The sequence below is a fragment of the Canis lupus genome, chromosome 5, assembly GCF_003254725.2.
Source record: "Canis lupus dingo isolate Sandy chromosome 5, ASM325472v2, whole genome shotgun sequence".
NCBI lineage: Eukaryota > Metazoa > Chordata > Mammalia > Carnivora > Canidae > Canis > Canis lupus.
This window is the reverse complement of record NC_064247.1, coordinates 6,055,870-6,076,263: the sequence shown is the minus strand read 5'-3', so window position 1 is coordinate 6,076,263 and position 20,394 is coordinate 6,055,870. Positions and strand designations below refer to the sequence as shown.

The window sequence follows — 20,394 nt, the reverse complement described above, 5'->3', positions numbered from 1 at the left end:
TTCTAATTTCATCCAATTTCCACATACCCTGTCAAGGATAATTTAATATTATACCTGTCTTTTGAATACTTGTAATCACATGTATTTCGGTGTCTGAAATATAATAAATACAAATTTGCATGGCACTGTTTTTTTTTGGAGAAGTTATTAATCTTGTTTGCTTTGATTACCATACTGGTAAGGAGAACTAACATAGGCTCGCTTTTAAATCGCTTCTTCCAGGCCAATGACATGTTTCGCCCTGAAATCACGATACCCTTGGTTTGTTTTAACAACTCTCTACAATATCATCTTTAAGAAAAATTTAGTGTAATTTGTGCCGACCTCAGATGATAACCTCCGTGTGAGAAGCAGGAAGAGGCTTTCCCTCGCAACTTTTCCAGCCCCTTATGTGACCTGCAAGTGCAAGTCTCTAGGCGATTTCTACTAAGCAAAACTGAGTGACTGCTCTGGTCTGGACTTTGTGTGTGTATGTGTGTGTGTATGTGTGTGTGTGTGTATATATTTCTAAACATATTTCTGGTGTTAATTGTACTCTAAATTTTTGGCTGATTCTAATTTTTTTAGAAAAGTGAATGGGGTTTATGTGAAAACAGAAGCCATCTAAAGCAGAATAAAAACAGGTGTTTCAGAATAGCCAGTAAAGAGAGCTGTGATAATCACCGCTTGAACACAGAATACCTTTGAGCAATTATTTTTTCAATGCTACAGAAAATAATTTGCAAATACATCAAATCTTTCAATATACAACCTACATGGAGAGGACATGGTTAACTTAAGGGTATCAGTGTCAAAAATTTTGCAAACCTCAGGCAGGACACTTCAAGACAGTCAGATTAGAGCTCTGGTCCATTGGTGTCTATTTAGACCCATAAGTGTACTAGGAAGTTTTAACATTAATTTTATCTGTCCATTTCCAGAGTAAGTGAGAAAAGTTCAGCATCTATATTGGCTGCCTTCATGTGAAAACATATAGAATTTAGGATGAATAGTTAATAATACAACAGCTAATAATAAAGGTTCATTTAATATTGGGATTGATCGATGATAGCACCATGGGATTGCTCACACAATAAATTTATAAGAAATTCATCTAAACATTTCTACTGATCGGTGCATAGCTTGCATGAGAGTCTTCTCTCTTACAGGCAAGAAACTTTATCCAGTCCTATTTTAAAGTTCCTTTCATCTCTCTTATTCTAGGATTTATAACATTTTCCTGTAAACTTACTATTATATTTCCCAGTTTTAAATTCTGTGATTAGAAGGCTTGTATTATTTAGCTCTTATGTATGAGGCTCGAAAGAAGTTTAACTATGTTAGAATAAGTCTAAAGAATATCAAGGTGGGAAAAATCTTCGCCAAGTGAACTGAGCAGTGAAAAATCACCTGGCTTTAACCATTAATCATGTTTGAGTCATTTTCTGTGAAACTCAAACATACTAAAAAAAACCTTTCTCAGCAAATCCATCAGTCTTGGATTTTTACTTTATGTGCTGATAAAAAGACAGATAATCTCACATTTTAGCTCCTCCAAAAGATTCAAGGCTGATTCCAACCCCGGAGTCGGGTCTGGGCTTCTTTGTCCAGGAGAGGTCAGGAAGTGGGAGGCAAGGGCAAGACAGGAGAGGCAGGGTGGGCAAGAGGAGAGCAGGGAAGGGGCCCCACTTACCACCACGGCGGGCCGCACTGCTGAATAAGGGGCAGGGCCACTGGCTGCAGAATCCACAAAGTAGCTCATCCTCAACTTCAGCACCTGCGTGGGAGAAAGCCTTCGCTGAGCCACTGGATGCACCAGTGTGTGCACTAGAAACCCCAGTGGGTTCGAATCTGAGAACTGGGTGTCTCCTAGGAACCACAGAGTTCACCTCTCCTTTTTTTTAATATTCTTTTTTTTTTTTTTTTTTTTTTTTTTTTTAGAGGTTGGGGAAAGGGGCAAGAGAGAGAAGCTTAAGCAGGCTCCACACAGAGCCTGACCTGGGGCTGCATCTCACGACCCCAAGATCATGACCTGAGCCGAAATCAAGAGTCACCCAGGTGTCCCTAGCGTTCACCTCTTCATGCTACAGGAAAGGAAGTGAAAATTCAGAAAGACAAAGTAATGGATCCTGGCACACAGAGAATGGGCAGAGAGAGCCAGCCTCTTTCCTCCAAAGTAGCAGCGATAGTGGCAGCCTCTGTGAGCTGCAGTCATGAACCAGTAGAAGCATCTACAAAAAGACCCTTTTGTAGGGTTTCTGGACAAGGATCAGGTCTTACGTGTCATTTTGAGGAACATCCCCATCCACCCATCACCCTCCCTCCACCCCAACCAGGCCTGGCACGGAGCAGGTGCGCTCAGCACACAGGTGTGGTATAAATTTGATGAAAGAGTAAATAAAGAAAGGTCTGAGGGGAAGAAGGATGGAAAACGTGACTGAAGAGACCCGTCAACCAGGACCCCAAGACACAGATAAACAGAGAGAAGCCCTGCAAAAGGGGATTGGACATTATTCATCTGGAACAAAAGGAGAAACACTATGAAATAATTCTTGCCCGGAGCTGTTATCCAAACTTAAAATCTGAATGTCAAGAACGCTTGAGGAACGTTCTGGCTGCAGGGATTTTCCAGCTGGCTGTCGGTTATCAGGAAAATCATTTATGTATCAAACATTTCTGTTGATATAAATGCTTCCTAATGTGCATTAGTTCACACACTTTAATAAATTCAATATTATACACTGAAAAAAGTCTTTCTTGTGTGACTTAGAAGATTCAGTTTCGAGGCACAGCATTTGAAGGCCAGATTCCTATTGTTAAGAAGTGATGTTTTAGGGGCCACCAGGTGGCTCAGTCAGTTAAGCATCTGCCTTCGGCTCAGGTCATGATCTCAGGGTCCTGGGATGGAGCCCCTCATCTGGGGTCCCTGTTCAGGGGGGAGTCACCCTCTCCCTTGCCCCTCCCCTCCTTATGCTCTCGCACTCTCTCAAATACATAAATAAAAACTTAAAAAAAAAAAAAAAAGAAGGGACATTTTAGTTTTAACTTGATTATTTCCAGGCTGCATTTGTCTTTTCCTTTATTCTTGCTAATATGTGAAGCCACTGGCACATTTCAAGGGAAAAATGAGTATTCTATGTCCTATGTTCAATCTGTGGTTTTGGGTTCACTGTCTTCATTCAGTTGACAGCCAATGAGCAGATCTCCCTTCATATTAAATGAATTTAAACAATATAGTTAAACTGGCTGAGCAATATAAAATTATACCTACTAAGGACACAATCACAGAGCAGCTGATGCCGCAGGGTTGAGATCAGGAAGCTGCAGACACACCTTATCCCAGAACTGTGCTTCTTGTTTTTCATGAAAACTTTACTTTTCTTATGATGCATTTTCTCCAAAAGTAAATGCAGGCAAAATAATATTAATTTAAAAAAATAAAATAACTAAGAGAAGCTAGGCTATGTTAATCAACATGCTGTTCCCATGTTTTTCTGGGGAACTGATCTCCATGGCAGCAAAATGGCCCCTGGAAGAACCACTAGTGTTGAAGCTGAAGAGAAAAGGATCAAAGTCTGTTAGTCCAAGGACATTGTTAAAATCAGTATCCATCAGTATCACCTGTTCAGAGCTCATGTCTCAAAATAATGAGCAGCTATCGCATATCAGACTGTGCTGGGCCCTGAGCATGAAAGAATAAGGTACATACAACCTAGGTCAACAAGGACTGGGCCTGACCATGTGTCGTGAAGATAGTCTCAATGAGTTCAACGTTCCCTTCCTACCAAAACACTCCTTACCTTTAATCTTGAAATTGGACACGGAAGTCCTAAGGAATCATTATCAATCTATACATCCCCAGTTGAAAGTTTTTGATCTACTCATGGATGAGGCTTACAAGTCAACAACACAGAGTATGTCATCCTGAGAATGGATTAACCATGATCAGATTCCCTGGGGTACCTTTGGTCTTCCCTCCAGGGCAGCCTTGACCTTTGGAAAATGTCAGGTATGGGAGCACCGGGTTGTTCCTTTAAGCCCTCCCCGACGTCCTCCGAAAAGGTCCCACAGATCCCCTGAGTCATCACAGACCTCAATCATTCATTCAACAAACACAGTGAAGGCCTTTTGTTGGAAAGTTGCTCATCCACTCAGCAAATAGCTGCCATGTGCTGGGCACTGTTCTGTGCATTTGGGACTCTCTGGTAAACAAAGATCTCTGACTTCATGGACCTTAACATTCTCTCTGACTCCGAATAAGGCAGGAAAAGACAGTGTCTACCTTCAGGCAGTGGAAAAGACAGACTTACCTATAACTATAATAGAATGTGATGAACAGAGTACCAACAATACGGAAAAAAATAAGCAGTCCCTTCTGTTGGGTGTGGGGAATGGGAAATCATGGAAGATGGCCCAGTGAGAGGTGTGACCACATGGCCATATGGATCATCTCTATACTCCACAAGCAACAAAGACCTTTACTCTTCTGAACTCCTATTTCGTTTATATATTTGGAATAAAAAAGATTTGGAAGTGGCAGCCCTGTCCTGAAGCGGGCCCAGCTCCAGGGCATCAAGAGTTTCAATCTGCCAGCCAGACAGCACTCCTCATAGCAACAGGGCTTGGGGAAAGGTTCAGTGGAAATATGTTTTCTCTTTCCAATTGACAGAGTGAGGGAGGAAACCTATGGCCTCACATATGGTGCATTCCGTGTAGGGCTGGATTCCTGCGGCTGCGTTATATGAATGACACTTCCCTTGGGGAAAAGCCCTTCGCCCAGGGAGGAAGCTGAAAAGAGGGAGTTGCCAGGGCACTCGAGGGCTCTCATCTCAGGAAATAACTCTGGGACAGGAATGGATTACTGCTGTATTATTTTTTGGAGAAAGAAAAAAAGAACTCACCCTTTTTTCCACTTGTAGATTGTGACATAGAACAGCTGCTTGGGACATAAAACCCTTTCAGAAAAAGCAAAAGAAGTGTCTGGGTGATACTTTTTTTTTGACTTGTTGGCCAAAGAGAATTCTCTCCCACATAACCTTAAGCATCAGCTGGACCAGCTTTCTTCGTCTTGGCATTATAAACGTTTATTACCTAAATACAAAATAACGGGTGTGATTTAAGATCTGCTCTGCAGCCTCGAAGCATCCACAGGCCTGTCGGAATGCAGAAATGATCTGAACACCTGATAACAGAGCTGTGAAGGGCTGAGATCATTTTTTCTCGAATGGCACCAGCAATGGCTGAGCAGCAGATTAATGTGTCTGATGCTGCCCTGGACTCCAGGAGCAGTGCTCCCAGCCCTGGGGCCTCATGCTCCCTGCATGCCACCCCGCCTCTGCTCCTATAATGTGGAACTCGCCCTGGGCTCTCGGGGGCAGGTTCTGGCTTCCCTGCCCTTCGCATGTGATCACCTCTGATGGAAATGCCCTTCCGCCCCCCTGCTCCTCAGCCATCTACCCGCTTCTGCTGGGGCCCTGGGGCTCATCTGAAAAGCCCTGGCTGCCAGGACCCCCCTGCCCTACCCTTCTGCCCAGCCGGGGCTGGCTGCCCTTGCTCTGCAATCCCGGCCTGTGTTTCTATCACTGGACATAGGCGGTGTTTTACAAACACCTGTTGCTGTTTGCCTCTGCCGCTCGACTCTGCGCTCTCTGAAGGCAGGCACTGTGCCTTTTTCATTTTTGTGTCTCCAGACTTTAAGACAGACTAGGGGGGGTATAAGCAAATTCATTATTTTTTTTAATTAGTAAATGAAAGAACAACTTGGTCTCACAAGACTGAAAATGTAAAGCGGATCAGATATACATTTGGTTCTCAAATCAGAGAATCTGAAGAGATCAAATATCTGGATTAAAAAGATCCACTTGGGCAGCCCGGGTGGCTCAGCGGTTCAGCCGCTGCCCTTGGCCCTAGGGCGTGATCCTGGAGACCTGAGATCACACGTCAGGGAGCCTGCTTCTCCCTCTGCCTGTGTTTCTGCCTCTCTCTCTCTCTCTCTCTCTCTCTGTGTCTCTCATGAATAAATACATAAAATCTTTAAAAACGAATAAAAAATTAAAAATTAAAAGATCCACTTGAAATAATAGGTTTGGGGGGGGTAGTTGCTGCGTGGCTCAGTCGGCTGAGTGTCCGACACTTGGTTTCGGCTCAGGAGGGTTGTGAGATGGAACTCCAGGAGTGGGGGGCCCCTGCTCATCGGGGAATCTGCTTCCCCTCCCCCTTCTCCCCTCTCCCCCATCTCCCGTGCACTCTCTCCCTCTCTCAAATAAATATTTTTTTTTAAAAAGAAAGGTTTCTTGCATGATCCATTTCCAAGCATTCGCTATTAATGTCACCTTATCACAGAAGCGTTTTCTGTTACCCCATAGGACACTTAGCTGTCGTCTCACCACTCACAGCCCATTAGAATTTCAGCCCCCCCAGGGCAAGGATTTTGGCCGAGTCTTCACTCTGTACCCCTGCCCTGCGCCCGCACTTGTAGATGGACACACAGATACTTAATGACTCTAGGAGCTAAATTAGAAAACTTGTACACATCTTTTATCTCATTTAAGCCCCCCCCCCTTTTTTTTTTACAGATAAGGAGTAGGACACAGGCAATGCCGTAAACCAACCAGGCTGAGATCTGACACTAGGTCTTCAGCTACCTTCTCCTGGACTTTTCTCTCCTCACTCTCCTGAATTTTCCAGATTAAAAAATGCTCAATCTGTGCAGAGGACAGAAAAGATAACAATTTAGTTTATGCGGGTGTATCAGTCCAATAATGGACTTTGAACATTTTTCTATGGGACTCTGGGGAGAGCTATTCTTGGTAAAAGCATGCTATGGACTGCTTCTGGAACTTTCTACCCTCTTCAACAAGTGTAATGACTGGGCCGGACCTGCAGGCTGAGGCTGCCTTTCACCCAGAACCCCCCAGGGCAGCATGAGTGATGCCCAGGGTGCAGAGAGGCTGGGGAGCGTGTCAGGCCAAGGAGCAGGAGCTGGAAATCCCAAAGAGATGAAGCCTTCACAAAATCCGAATCCAGTTCACATCAACTCTGCCCCTGCTTGGCTGCATTTCTAGATGAACACTGTGACATCAGCCAGTTTTTCATTTTGGGTTATGTGCTCTTCAAGGAAACACTATGCCTTTAGGGAAATAGTAAACTACACTTAAACACTTTTTTTTTTCCCGAAAATGATTGTTCTTGACAAAATAATATGTATTTATTGAAGAAATTATAATAAAAATACAGAAATGTCTAAAATGAATGCCAAAATCACCCAAAATCCCACCATCTAGAGGTGATTATACTAATGCTCTGTTCAACATTCCTCTGGGTCTTTTCTAATGTGTCCTTCCAAATGCAGATATAACACATACATATGATCATAATTTTACCTTCATGATATAATTATCTGCATGCTATTTTATCTGCTTTTTTCATTGACATTTGACATTTGCTATGAACATTTTTCTATGTCAAGAAATATAACTCTACATTCCAAAGTTTATGGCTATCGAGTATTCTATTCTATGTATGCGTTATTCTTTTCTTAATGAGCCTCTTATTACCGTATAATTAATTTGTCCCCAACTCCTTGTCATGATAAAAGTTCCTAAAATATTTTCTCTTCTCATTAAATACCTACAAGAGGTATTGTTGGGACAAAGAATGTATGCCAACTGCCTTCTATAACAGAGAAGCCAAAACTATACAGCCACCAACAATGGCATGGTGTTCTAAATTTGACCTTACCCTCCTGTCTTTCCTGTTAACTTCATAGGTCAGGAATCATGACTACAATGTTTGCTAGGTATAAAGATGGCACGTGGAGGATTCAACTGTGGAATAAGGCTATGACCCATAGATAAGGTAATTTGCTGTGCAGAATTTAAATAGATTTTGCAATTAGGATCTCTCCTCATATCAAAAATTTAGGATTCCCCTTCATTGGTATTAAAAAGACACACTTTGGCTTAAACTGCAGGAGAAAAAGAGCTTGAGTTCCAAAAGGACTATCCATTTAAAGCAAAATGACAACCTTTGCCAAACTAAAAACGTTGCCATCCATGTCATCAAGGCAACACCTTGAATCTCCAATGAGTAGTTTGAGTTTCTTCTTTATCAATGCCATGAAAAATCTGTTTTTAAAGACTCAGTGTGGGCATCACCTCTTTCAGAAGCTTTGTCTGAACCTCCCAGGCAGTTAGATGGGCACTCTCTACCCTCGGCCATGGGATTCACTGTAACAATGTGCCCTACTTTGGTATTTGTTATTTGATTCAGAGTACTTCCAGTATAGATGTCTATTTCTGTCCCTAAAACCTGGAGGGACTGCCTTTTTATATGCAATGTGTTTGTTAATTGAATGAAAGAACCCGTCCATAAAATGGAGTTAGAATGGGCATCAGTTTGTCTCAGGGCCTGAGTATATCCAAGAGAATGAGGATATCTCTGGAACAAAAAAGAGCCATCACCTATGATGACATGTGTCCATATGCAACCCTTAGGTTACACTTCTTTAATGTTAACTTCAAGCAGAATCATACTTTTCTTTAAACTAATGAATGTACCAGATTGACAAGTTTATCTATGTTTTGTATCATTTTTCTCTCTTAACTCTCATGAGTAGTTCATTGGTATTTTTCAAATCATTTTGGTAGATCTCTCCTTTAATCTTGCAGTTGTAACAAAAGCTACCAAGTTCAATTCTCCCAAGAAGTAAAATTTTTGCGTATGTAGATGGTTTCCCAAGCAAACTTTGTGGTTGCAATAAGGAGAAAAGAGAAACAGTTCAAAGAATTAGAGGTGGTTTCTCTTCCTCGGTCCGAAATCTGTAAGAACTTCATTTTCTTGACTGGGTATTTCAGTGTCACAGTAGTAAATGTTCCTTCTTATTTTGAGTAGCCAGCCCTGACCCATAAAGGCAGCATTCTGATTTATGGGTCGTTGGCTTTTGTGTCTTAAACTAAATGCACCACCTTCCCTAGATTCACAAAGCAGCAGTTCAGGGTACAGCTAACATCACAGTCTTGTTTCTCCCCCGCTTCACTGATAATAAGTGCTCCAAGCCTTACTTGAATAGAGGCATGAACATGACTCATATCCATCTCTTATTTCTCTAAACCACCCCCATCTCCTAACTAAGCATAACACTTTCAAGTTCTGACATAGCTCAACCAATCTTTCTTGGAAGACTAAAAATACATTCATGTTATCATACTATTACCAGAGTATATTGTTTTGCCCTTCCTCAAGGAGTAACCCGTTAATATGTCCTGAAAAAGAGAGAGAGTATAAGACGGTTTTAGGCTGCTGTACCATAGCAATTAGGAAATAAGGAGTGCCTCGTAGACCATTTTATGTTTCCTCCTCGTGGAAACAAATCCTTCCCAGTCACACTGTTGGAATGGCATTGTGAACAGTGGGTAGAATGGAGTTCTTTCTCATAAACATCAAGGGAATACATGAAAACCTGCCTGCTCTTAAATGAGAGGAATTTTATGACCACAAGGTCAGCCCCAGTCTCTGTAACTTAGCAGAAACTCATAGTCTACTTTCTCTAGTCAATCAGGCTTCACGTGGGAGCATCCTCTGGAAGACTGAAGGTAACCTTAAGTACACTGTTTTACAGGAAAAGTGTCCACAAGCCCAGTCTCCAAACGTCATTCCTCAAATTCTATATTTAACCATGAAACTCAGCAAATGATCACAATTGGCCACCATGTAGATGATAGTTATTTATGAATAGCTGAATAGATAAATTAAAATTGTTTTTTTTTTGTGTTTTTTGTGTGTGTGTGTTTTTTTTTTTACTAAAGAGATAGAAACAAAAAAGGGTTAGCTACAGAAATGACATTAAGTGCTCTCTGCTTCACAATGACAGATGTAGCGGAGGTCATGGTATATGAGATTCTTGGCCAAGTCAAATCCAAAGAAGGTCTGCAAGACTACAAATGTCACCTCTAACCCGATGGATGTTGCCAAAGAAATCCCTAAAGAGCCTAGAATTTTTAAAAATTACTTCTCAACTCACAGCATGTGGAGCACATTAGATATAATCTAGAATTTAGATATGGTTCTGGCTCCTAAGAAGCTCTCAACAAAACTGAAAGACGTCATAAATGGAGGTAGATACTACAAGAACAATGAAAGGGGAACGGGATAGATTTTAATAATGCCCTTTTCAAAGTGAACTAAAAGACACCAGCTGCCTTAGATCTCTCAAATCCAGCAAGCAACTTCTTGGACTATGTCCGATTGTGATTTTCACGGTGTTGTTTCATTTGTTTTACTGCCCCAATTGTAAGGTTCAAATTTCTGAATATAATGTTAAGCAGCTTGCTGCCCTTCTTAAAGAAAGAGGGATTTTGCGAATTCAGTCAATTTTGGAGTTGGAAAAGATCCATCAAACCCACCATTTTTTATTTGAATAAGCTGAGCTCAGAGAGGTTAAGTGTTTATCAGCGATAAAGAGCTCTGGAGTTATAGACTGAGTTAGCCGGTAGCTCCTTACTGAGCATAAGGCCATGGGCAAGTCTCTTAACCTCATCAAGTCTTAGTTTCCTCAACTCTAAATTGGAGATAAAAATCCTCATCCTTTCAAGATCATTGTAGAGGGTTGGATAAAATAAACGTAGTAGCGTGCTTTACACATAAAATGTCAACAAATAGTGGTGGTGGTTATTTATTGCTATTTTGTCACAGCAACTGGCATTAATGAGCATTCATTCATTCATAGTCATAGTGGTTTTTATTTATTATTTTTAGTGCCCAAAGCAGCAAAGGCTATTCATTCAGGTATTAGCTAGAACCCAGATGGCCTAAATCCCTTGCCTCTTTTTCTAAAAGACTTGTATTTAAATAATCAGAAAAGGATTCCCTTCGGTAAGCAGAGGTTGAGTAGGCATTAGTTAAGAATGCCACAATTTCTGTTGAATGGTAGTCTCTTTGTACCATTGTTAGGCATAAAACCAAGAAGTAAGCATTTTTCTTACAGTGAGGAGCAAACTCATTGAAAGATTGCATGGCACAAAGTGGGAAATATTGTAGCTTCTCGAATTAAACCAACATCTTTTTGATATAAATGTCCAAGGGATGCCTGGGTGGCTCAGTGGTTGAGCATCTGCCTTTGGCTCAGGGCCTGATTCTGGAGACCCGGGATTGAGTCTCACATCGGGCTCCCTGCATGGAGCCTGCTTCTCCCTCTGCCTGTGTCTCTGCCTCTCTCTGTGTCTTTCATGAATAAATAAATAAAATATTTAAAAATAAAATAAAAATTAAAATAAAAATAAAAATAAAAATAAAATATATGTCCATCTTTTGTGGACTAACACCTGAGCAACTAGATACAAACCTCATGAAGCAGTAAGCTGCTATGGAAACACTGCAAGTTTTTGTTTGTGTTTTTAATTTTTTGTGTGTTTCGGCTTTTTTCTTTAGAGCCACGCTTCCCCAGCTGATTTGCATAAGAATCACCTGGGAATTGTGTTACAATGCAAACCCTGAGTCAGCAGCTCTGAGGTACAGCCGGACAATCTGCATTTCCAACAGGATCCCATGTGACGCTGACGCTGCAGCTCAGCGGACCACACTTTGAGTAGCAAGGAAGTTCTGGGTGAACTTGGTTAAATTCATGAGTGATTATAACAAGGCAGGTGTTCAGGAGGCAGAGCCCACTGAGAAACAGGCAAGAAGACATCTGTGGAACAGGCTGAGCAGAAGTTTGATTTTTATCTGAGCTACAATACAAACCTGGCCAGGGAAATGTACAGCTTGGGACCTGTCCCTGTCTCTCAAGCCACATGCCAGACGATGGCCACATCTAACAAGGCTTCTTGCCTTTCCTAAGAACCTGTAGTTTTAGTTACTTAGCCTCTAACTAATCTCAAGAAACTAGTGTCGCTGTTCTCTCCCCATTGACAGGAATCCTTTTGGATTAAAGATCACTGGAGGCACCAAAAGATGATGAAGCAAACTAATTTGCAGTATATTTTTTTCACAATTTTAAAGGACCTAAGTCTTTTGGAAACTCTCTGGTTTGTGTTTTGCAACCTCTGATGCACCTGAGATGATCTCAAAATGAAGAGTAAAAAGGATCAAAATGCAAAAAAAGACTTAAATTCTGGGGGCTTCTATTTTCCCACATCGTTGAAAATTTATAGATTTTATTTCCCCCACAGAGAATGTTTGTTTCCTTGACACCTCACTAAGAGGTTGCTTCTTGACTTTCCTTCTAGTAAGTATTATCCAAACATTCTCTTCTAAGTTCTTGGATAGAAGCAGCCCTTGGTCAACTGGAATATCGAATCTATCTTCTTCTATAAGAAGCGAAATTGGTGAGAAATGTATTTCACTCCCTGCTCTAGACACCATTTCTGGCCATCTGAAGTCCCAATACTCATAGACTGTGTCACATAGCTTAACGCTGACATGTCTATTATTTTCAACCTCTTTCTAGGCAAGATCTTGCCCCCTAAAATAAAATTATGTTGATTTTAGAAATGGAACTTCCATAATTATTCCTTCTGTATCTGTCACTTTACCCAACACAAGACTGGTCACAGCACAGAAATTCAATCGATAACTTGTCACAAGAGAGACTCAAGGAGACATCTGCTATCTGGTCAACCAGATAGCTTTTCTACATAGTCAGTATCTCTGACAATGAATAGTTGATCCATGGATCTCCCTTTGGAAAAGAGGCCTGATCCACAGTATTCTCCCAAATAAGAGCCAATTGTGAGTCCGCGCAGAAAAATCCAACCTAAACTCGTGTAAGTATCTCAAAGCTACTAAAGTTCCTATGAGATCCGGTGCCAGCCCCAAGGTCTGGACTCACATTCCCGTGGTTCTAATCAGGTCCCACCTCTAAACTGGTCATGTCACCAAGCCTCGATGTCTTCATCTGTTAAACAGGAATAACAAGAGTACCCACCTTAAATATTTCAATATAGATTAAATGAAGTAGTCTGTGCAAAGCACTCAGCAAGGGTCCGGAGATATAGATTGAATGAAGTAGTCTGTGCAAAGCACTCAGCAAGGGCCCCAGAGCATACCAAGTGCTTGATAAATATCAGGAATTATCATCCTTTCCCAGGTAGAGTGGAGGAAGCCAGGTATGATACCCAGAGAGTCCCCAAGATTAAAAGGTGGAGTTCCCTAAAGCTGAATTTCCAGTAGAGCAGGGACAAACGAGAAGAAGAGGCATAAAATGAGTTGTTTTCATACCAGCACTTCCCCAGATTGAAAACTCACAAAATTTGCTTCCAATGCCACTAAATTGCTGCATACCACATTAAGTTTGCTCAAATACCAAATACTTTTAAATTTCCATATAGAAAGAAAGAAAACCAAGGGTGGGGGATGGTCTCAGCTTCTGAGATGTAACCCTTCCTTCAGCTGCTTGATGAAGACATGGGAATTTTCGATGGGTAATTAGAAAAGGAGAGTTGCTGTGGAAAACAGATCTGTTAATCAATAAATAAAAACAGGAGGAGTAGCAGAAATGGAATTATTAGTGAGAAATTCAGTTGTACACTGAGGCTCTGGGTGTAATCAAAGAGAGGAATATCAATGCCAATTATTTGTTTCCCTCCCATTTGGTTGTCTTCTGCCTCACTCTCCCCTAGGGACCTGCACCCATACACCCAATTTGTTACAATATTATTTCAGACTGTTCCTCAACCAGATTGGCACTTTTACTCTTTATCCTGTTTACTCCTATTCTCTCATCCTTGTGGAATAGGTGGGGCACAAATCATCATTCACGTTTTAGGGATGAAGAAAAGAAGGCACAGTCAGGTTCAATACCTCTGCTCAGTTACCAAGCCAATCCCTAATAGAACCCAAATGCGTATCCACTTTCTTGACTCCAAATCCAGCACTGATTCCAGTTCTGACCCTACTCATCTTTGAACCGCATTATAATCCGAGGCAGGCAATTGGCCCAGGTCCATGCTCTCAACCAGTTCATGGTCACAGATGACCAGGTGTGGAAGGAGAACACCTTTTACCCACCTTCTTCCGGGCTCTACTCTTGGACCTCGTGGCGCCTCTACCCACTAGCACATCGCTGCAAGGAGCCTGTAAGGCAAAGATGCCCTCTCTGTAATCAGACTCTCTGCCTCCCTCGTCCTCAGCAGCGGAACCAGGACGGAAGAGGCTGTGTGGCTGCTTTGACTGTTTGTTTTTTCACTACTGAGCTGGCAAGGATGGAAGTTGTTGATTTACAATTAGAAGCAGCATGCTTCTTCAAATATTAATATTAATAACTACAATACTGAACACATGAAAAGGGCTTTTCATCTTCAAAGCACTTTGCAGACATTAACTCATTAGCTGTCCGTTCCCTCCATTCAGGAACAGGTAAGTAAGAATCTCAATAGCAACAGTGGGTGCCCAGCAACCCTCCACGCATAGCCCATGCCCGCAGTAGCAAAAGGTTTTCTTTTTAGTAATAAGGAGGCGGTGCAACCCAGAGCAACCCAGAGCCACAACCGATGAAGAGTCAAATTGTCAGTCATTTTACAAATCAAATGGAACTGCCAGAATTATGATTTTCGAGTCTGTTTTTACTGTTGTTTAGCCAATATCTCTCTTTTCAGTTGCCCAGTAATGGTTAAGAAGTAAGGGGGAAAATGGTTTAAAAACACGTATCTTACCCAAAAGGCAGTAAGGAAAAGCTACAAGTGAATGCCTTGATCTCAGTCATCCAGAATCTTTTGGAACACTTTGTTCACGTAAAATGCTACTTTAAGGGGTGGGGGTAACAGGGACTTTTTAACAGCAGATGAGAAGCCACAAAGTGGCATCGCAGGATAAAAATCAGCGAATGCAGGGAAATAGCCATTCACACCCCCTACCGTTCCATGGCAGTGCCCCTGAAGTCTAGCTCTGCGGTGGAGGGAAGAGATGCCTCCCAGACTTCAAGATTCCCCTTTTCTCAACTACAGCCCCCAAAACAGGAGAATATTGGAGAACGAGGAGTCACAAAACAGGGGAAAGCACCCCCCGAAAACAAACAAACAAACAAACAAACAAACAAACAGAAAAACCTGGCTGGTCTGGCTTACAAGATCCAAACCTGTAGCAATTTCCTCTCTATAATAATTCATTAAGCTGCTAGGCAAAAAAAAAAAAAAAAAAAAAAAATTAAAAAAAGGAAAGAAAGAAAGAAAGAAAAAAGCAATAGGCTTGCTAGGAGTGAAAGCGGAAAAAAAAGAGGAATTCTATGTTTAACTACAGCTTTATTTCTTTGGAACTGCTCCAATATGCGAAGAAAATTCCGAGTTTCTGACAAGTAAGCTGTGAGTGTCTAAAACGTGTGTGATTTTTGCTTCTATAAAGCAGGGAAAAGAGTGAAGCACTCTTGATTTCAGACTATTTTAAGAATGTGAAAGAAATATTTTTGAAAATTGTTATTAAGCAATTGAATGGAAAATCTAGAAAAATGTGAAAAGAGGAAGAGAAAACCCGCTGGTATCCTGAAAGTCCCCATCAATTTGCTGTTTAATTCCCCGGAATGAAACCAAAAAAAAAAAAAAAAAAGAATAATAATAATAAAATAAAAGGGAAAAGGGAAAGGAGAAGGAAAATAGCAAAGTTTTAGGCAGAAACTCACACTTCACTTACTACTTTGCCGGAGAGACTGGGTGAAGGAAAGGTCCTGAGTGAGGTTCCCTCAATGTCTGTGGTCTCTTTCCAACTACCTGCGGGAATCCTCCGCTCGATGGCTATAGAGGATGCAAAGACCATAATGTTCCTAATAGAGCTGCCTCCTTAAATTGGGGGGTGTGGTCAAGGCCGGGAAAGCTGGAAAAAAAGGCAGTATGCCACTAGCCCCTGACACCGCGGAGGCAGCCTCTAGGACAGGCTCTTCGGTCTAGGTGGAAAAGCAAATATTGCTACTGGCTGGGGTAACACCAAATCACGCTTTATTTTCTATCCTTCAAATTATTCTTCAATTAAATTTAACTCAGCCACGGAGAGTTAAGTAATGGGGCGGTAGCTGAGACTTAGTTAGCTCAGTGGGATAAGGTGTCTCATCCTCCGCTGATGCATTAGATTTACTTTCTACTGAATATGTGAATATTCATGAATTCACATTTCTTGACTTTCTCAATGGAGCCCCATTTAACCCAGGCAAGGGGTCTGGAGAGGCAAAGCTCTCTGTAGAATCAGGTCCCCGAAAGGCGAAAGGCGGTCAGAAAGCAGGATATCTACCAACCAGTCACCTGCTCAGGCTTTTGATTTATTTCTGTAAACCTGAGGTGAAATGTGATTATTTCCTAAGGAGAAGGAAATAATTATATGGGACGGAACTGACCAAATAAATAGAGCGTTGGGAATTCTTAAAAATAAAGTTGAAATGCCCTATTCGTGTTAGTCTGGTCTTAGGTGATGTCTAAAATAGGTTAGTTTCAGTAACCCTGATTCTGGCGCAGCAGTGAAAAGACAGAGATGTTCATATATTTCTCATTTCGCGAAAATGTGAGCAATACGAAAATCATGCATTTGCTTTAGGTGAAAATATACAGCATCTCATATTCACACATTCAGAACCACGATGAGAATGTTACATTCGTGTAACATCATTTCTATGAATACAGTTATTTTGTTAGAGAATTTTTTTTTTAAAAAAGTCATTATTTGGCTGCTTAAGACTTCTATCCTAAAACATTCCATTTTCTTGAAGGAATAGATGGGAGTTAAGGTTTGTCATGGTTGACTCCGTTCCCTTTCTCATGAAGCCACAAATGCTCAACTTGAAAAGTCTATGAAAATCTAATAAATGTCACTCAGAGCAATATCATCATTATCCTTCCTTGTGTAAAGCTAGCAATGCAGTTAAGATGGTGTTATAATTAAAATGAGATTTTACTCTCGTCTTTTGCCCATCCACATTAATATGGCTTTGAAGAAAGGAAGAGAGAGTGCTACTGGTGTAGTTTTGTTTAATAAATGTCTGTGCCAGGCTCTGTGTTAGATGCTAGAAAAATAACAAGTTGACAGTGTCATGGGAAGATAGGCATAAATCAACCATCGCAATGCAGTGCAATACATGCTCTTTAAAAAGCTCATGGTCAATAAAACCGATCGCAACTAATTATAATTGTACTCGCTATGTTTGCAAGAGACTTGAAAAAAATGCAAAAAAAAGAAAAGAAAAGAAAAAAATGCAGAGGATACTTGGATTCTTGTCCTCCAAGGGTATATAATGTGAAGTTCTGGAGTTGGACGTTGTCTGTGTAAAGTTCATAGAGACAGCAACACTTAAGACCTTAGCTCTATCCTCTACCACTACTGTCATGGTGAGAAAGAGCATAAGCTAGAAATCTGAATGGTGCCAAATAAGCTACCACTGTTGCAAATTGCCTGGAGAATATCCAAGAAAGCAGGAAGCTTTGTTTAGAATAGTATCTTCAAAAATGCAGCATTAGATTGGTATCCACATGCAATAAGTGAATACATAAAGTTAAATCCTTATCTTTACACCATATGCAAAAATTAACTCAAAATGGATCAGAGACCTAAACATAAGAGCTAAAACTATAAAATTCTTAAAAGAAAGCATAGAGGAGGGCAGCCCCGGTGGCTTAGCAGTTTAGAGCCGCCTTTGGCCCAGGGCTTGATCCTGGAGACCCGGGATCGACTCCCACATCAGGCTCCCTACATGGAGCCTGCTTCTCCCTCTGCCTGTGTCTCTGCCTCTCTCTCTCTAATAAATAAATAAATCTTAAAAAAAAAAAAAAAAAGAAACCATAGGGGAGACTTCATGGCATTGGATTTGGCAATGATTTAATTGGATAAGACACCAAAAGCCCAGGAGATGAAAGCAAAAATAGGTAAGTTGGAATTCACTAAAATAAAATCTGTTGTGCATCAAAGGACACTAGTAAGAAAGTGAAAGGGCAACCCACAGAATAGGAGAAAATATGTGCAAATCCCTGATAAGGAATTAATATTCAGAATATAGAAGAACTCCGAACAAAACAAATAACTTCATTACAAAATAACTCCACTACCAAATGGAGTTTCGTAAACAAATAACCCCATTACAAAATGAGTAAAGGACTTGAGCAGACATTTCAGCAAAGATATACAAATGACCAATAAACAGGTGAAGAGATGCTCAACATCACTCATCATCAGGGAAATGTAAATCAAGATCACAATAAGACACCATTTCACACCTATTAGGGTGGCTATTATCTACAAAAACGAAAGAAAACAGTACTGGAAAACAAGTGTTGGTCAGGATGTGGAGACATTTGAACCCTTACCACAAATCCTGGTGAGAACGTAAAACTGGAACAGCCGCTATGGAAAAGAGTATGGTGGTTTCTCCTAAAATTCAACATAGAATCACCATAGAATTCAGAATTCACTTGTAGGTATATACCCCCAAAAGAATTGAAAGCAGGGACTCAAGCAAATATTGTATACCTACGTACACTGTAGCATTATCGACAATAGTCAAATGGCTGTTGAGACCTGAATGGATAAATACAATGTGTAGATACAAACAATGGAATATTATGCAGCCTTAGAAAAATGAGATTCTGACAAATACTATAGCATAGATGAACCTTCAAGATAGTATGTTAAACAAAATAAGCCAGACCCCAAAAGACAAATATTGTATGACTCTGCTTATATGAGGTACCTAAAAGAATCAAATCCTTAGAGACAGAAAGTAGAATGAGGTTAGCAGTGTCAGAGAGGAGGGAGAAATGAGGAATTAGTGTTTAATGGGGACTAAAGGTTTCAGTTTAGGATGATGAGAAGTTCTGGACATCCATGATGGTGGTGATTACTTAAGGCTATTGAATTGTGATGGTTAAAATGATGGGGTACCTGGCTAGTTCAATCAGTAGAGTATACGACTCTTGGTTTCAGGGTTATAAGCTCGAGTCTCACATTGGGGGTAGAGATTACTCAAAAATAAAATATTTTTTTTTAAAAAAGGAGGTTAAAGTGGTCAATTTTATATTCTGTATATTTTACTAAAGTGAAAAAACAAATGCACTGACCTGAAGAAAAAAATATAGAGCACCAGGGTAAAGTAAACCATCCACAGAAGGAATGTTTTCTGATCCACATGGATGGTGTGAGGAAAAGGAGAATGATCCTCCAAAGGGAGAGGGTAGGCACTCGTAGAAGCATGGGACCGTCCTGAGAGCTCCTCAGTCAAGTCATCTGTCAAAGAAGGGATAATATATCAGTCCAATTTCATGAGGTTGTTGAGATTATTGTATGATTGGATGATTGGGTATAAACATTTTACTGAGAAAGGCAAAGCTGGGTTGTTCTTTTCCATGCTCTAGGATATCAAATTCTATGGAGAAGGACCTCAGGGAAGATGACTATATATTTTAAGATGCTCAAGAAAAAAATTAAAACCCAGTTACCTAGAGGACATAGATACCTTTGGGCTCCCAAGTGAAAGAGTTAAGTTGAAAGAATTTGTTGCTTCTCTGAATATCCCCATAGCCCAGCCTGAAGGATGGTGGTTTCAATATAGTTTAGACACATTTGGAATAGAGCCTGAATGAATTTCTGGAATAATTACCACCAAGCTGTTTGTTGCTCTCACTGAGAAGAAATCTTTTTCCTTTTCTCAGCATAACAAACAACACTGCAAGTTAGTATTTCCTAAGAGGAAAAATGGAGAAGATGAATTCTCTCAGAATCTTAGCCTTGCAAGGGTGCTCAGCCCTTTCACCATCAACCTCCCCTCACTCCCACCCAGCCTCCCCAAACACAGGAATCCCCTTTACAGCAATCCATATTTTATTTATTTTTATTTTTATTTTTAAATATTTATTTCTTTATTTTAGAGAAAGAGAGAGTGCAAGGGGATGGTGAGGGGTAGAGGGAAAATGAGGGGAGGGAGACAAGCAGACTCCCCATTGAGCACTGAGCCCCACATGGGGCTCGATCTCATGACCCTGAGCTCAGGACCTGAGCTGAAACCAAGAGTCAAAGGCTTAACCAACTACACCACCCAGGTGCCCCAGAGATCCATATTTTAAACCACTGTGTCTGTACACAAAACAAGTTTGAACTCAACCACGGCCTTAAATTTAACGAAAAACAAAGCAAAATCATCATTTATTGCTTTGTACATACTATCTCTTTTCTCTTTCCATCTCACTTAAAAAACTTCTGATGTTTCGGAAGACCCCATATCCACAGGAAAGGAGCATCTAAACAAATTATCAAAACTGAGTGGAGGTAAAATCCAGATACCGTTACAAGCGCCGTTGTCACCAAATATCGGAGAGGCCCCAAAAGATAAGATGAAAGGAGAGCAAGGAACAGAGAACCTTTGTCTATTCACGCTCCAGCTCTGGAACTTCTTATCCTGTACTTTGTAATGAATCTATCTCCTTTCCATGATCAAAAGCCAAGCCTGTATCTTGAGCC

The 20,394-nt window shown here is 40.8% G+C and overlaps 1 protein-coding gene across 4 annotated transcripts in view; it reads right to left on the bottom strand.

Moving 5' to 3' along the window:
- ETS1 (ETS proto-oncogene 1, transcription factor) overlaps positions 1 to 15,730 on the bottom strand; it is a 130,110-nt gene extending 114,380 nt beyond the window's left edge. For 3 of the 4 annotated variants that reach the window (XM_025464936.3, XM_025464942.3, XM_025464939.3), the window contains exons 1-2: positions 15,598 to 15,730; positions 1,673 to 1,756 (exon numbers count right to left, since the gene is read on the bottom strand). In XM_025464936.3, the coding sequence (XP_025320721.2) occupies positions 1,673 to 1,756; positions 15,598 to 15,720 (207 nt within the window). In that variant the 5' untranslated portion in view covers positions 15,721 to 15,730. Of the gene's footprint in view, positions 1 to 1,672; positions 1,757 to 15,586 lie in introns of all 4 variants that reach the window. The other variant, XM_025464940.3, reaches the window with a different exon arrangement.
- Between the last annotated feature and the right edge of the window lie 4,664 nt (positions 15,731 to 20,394).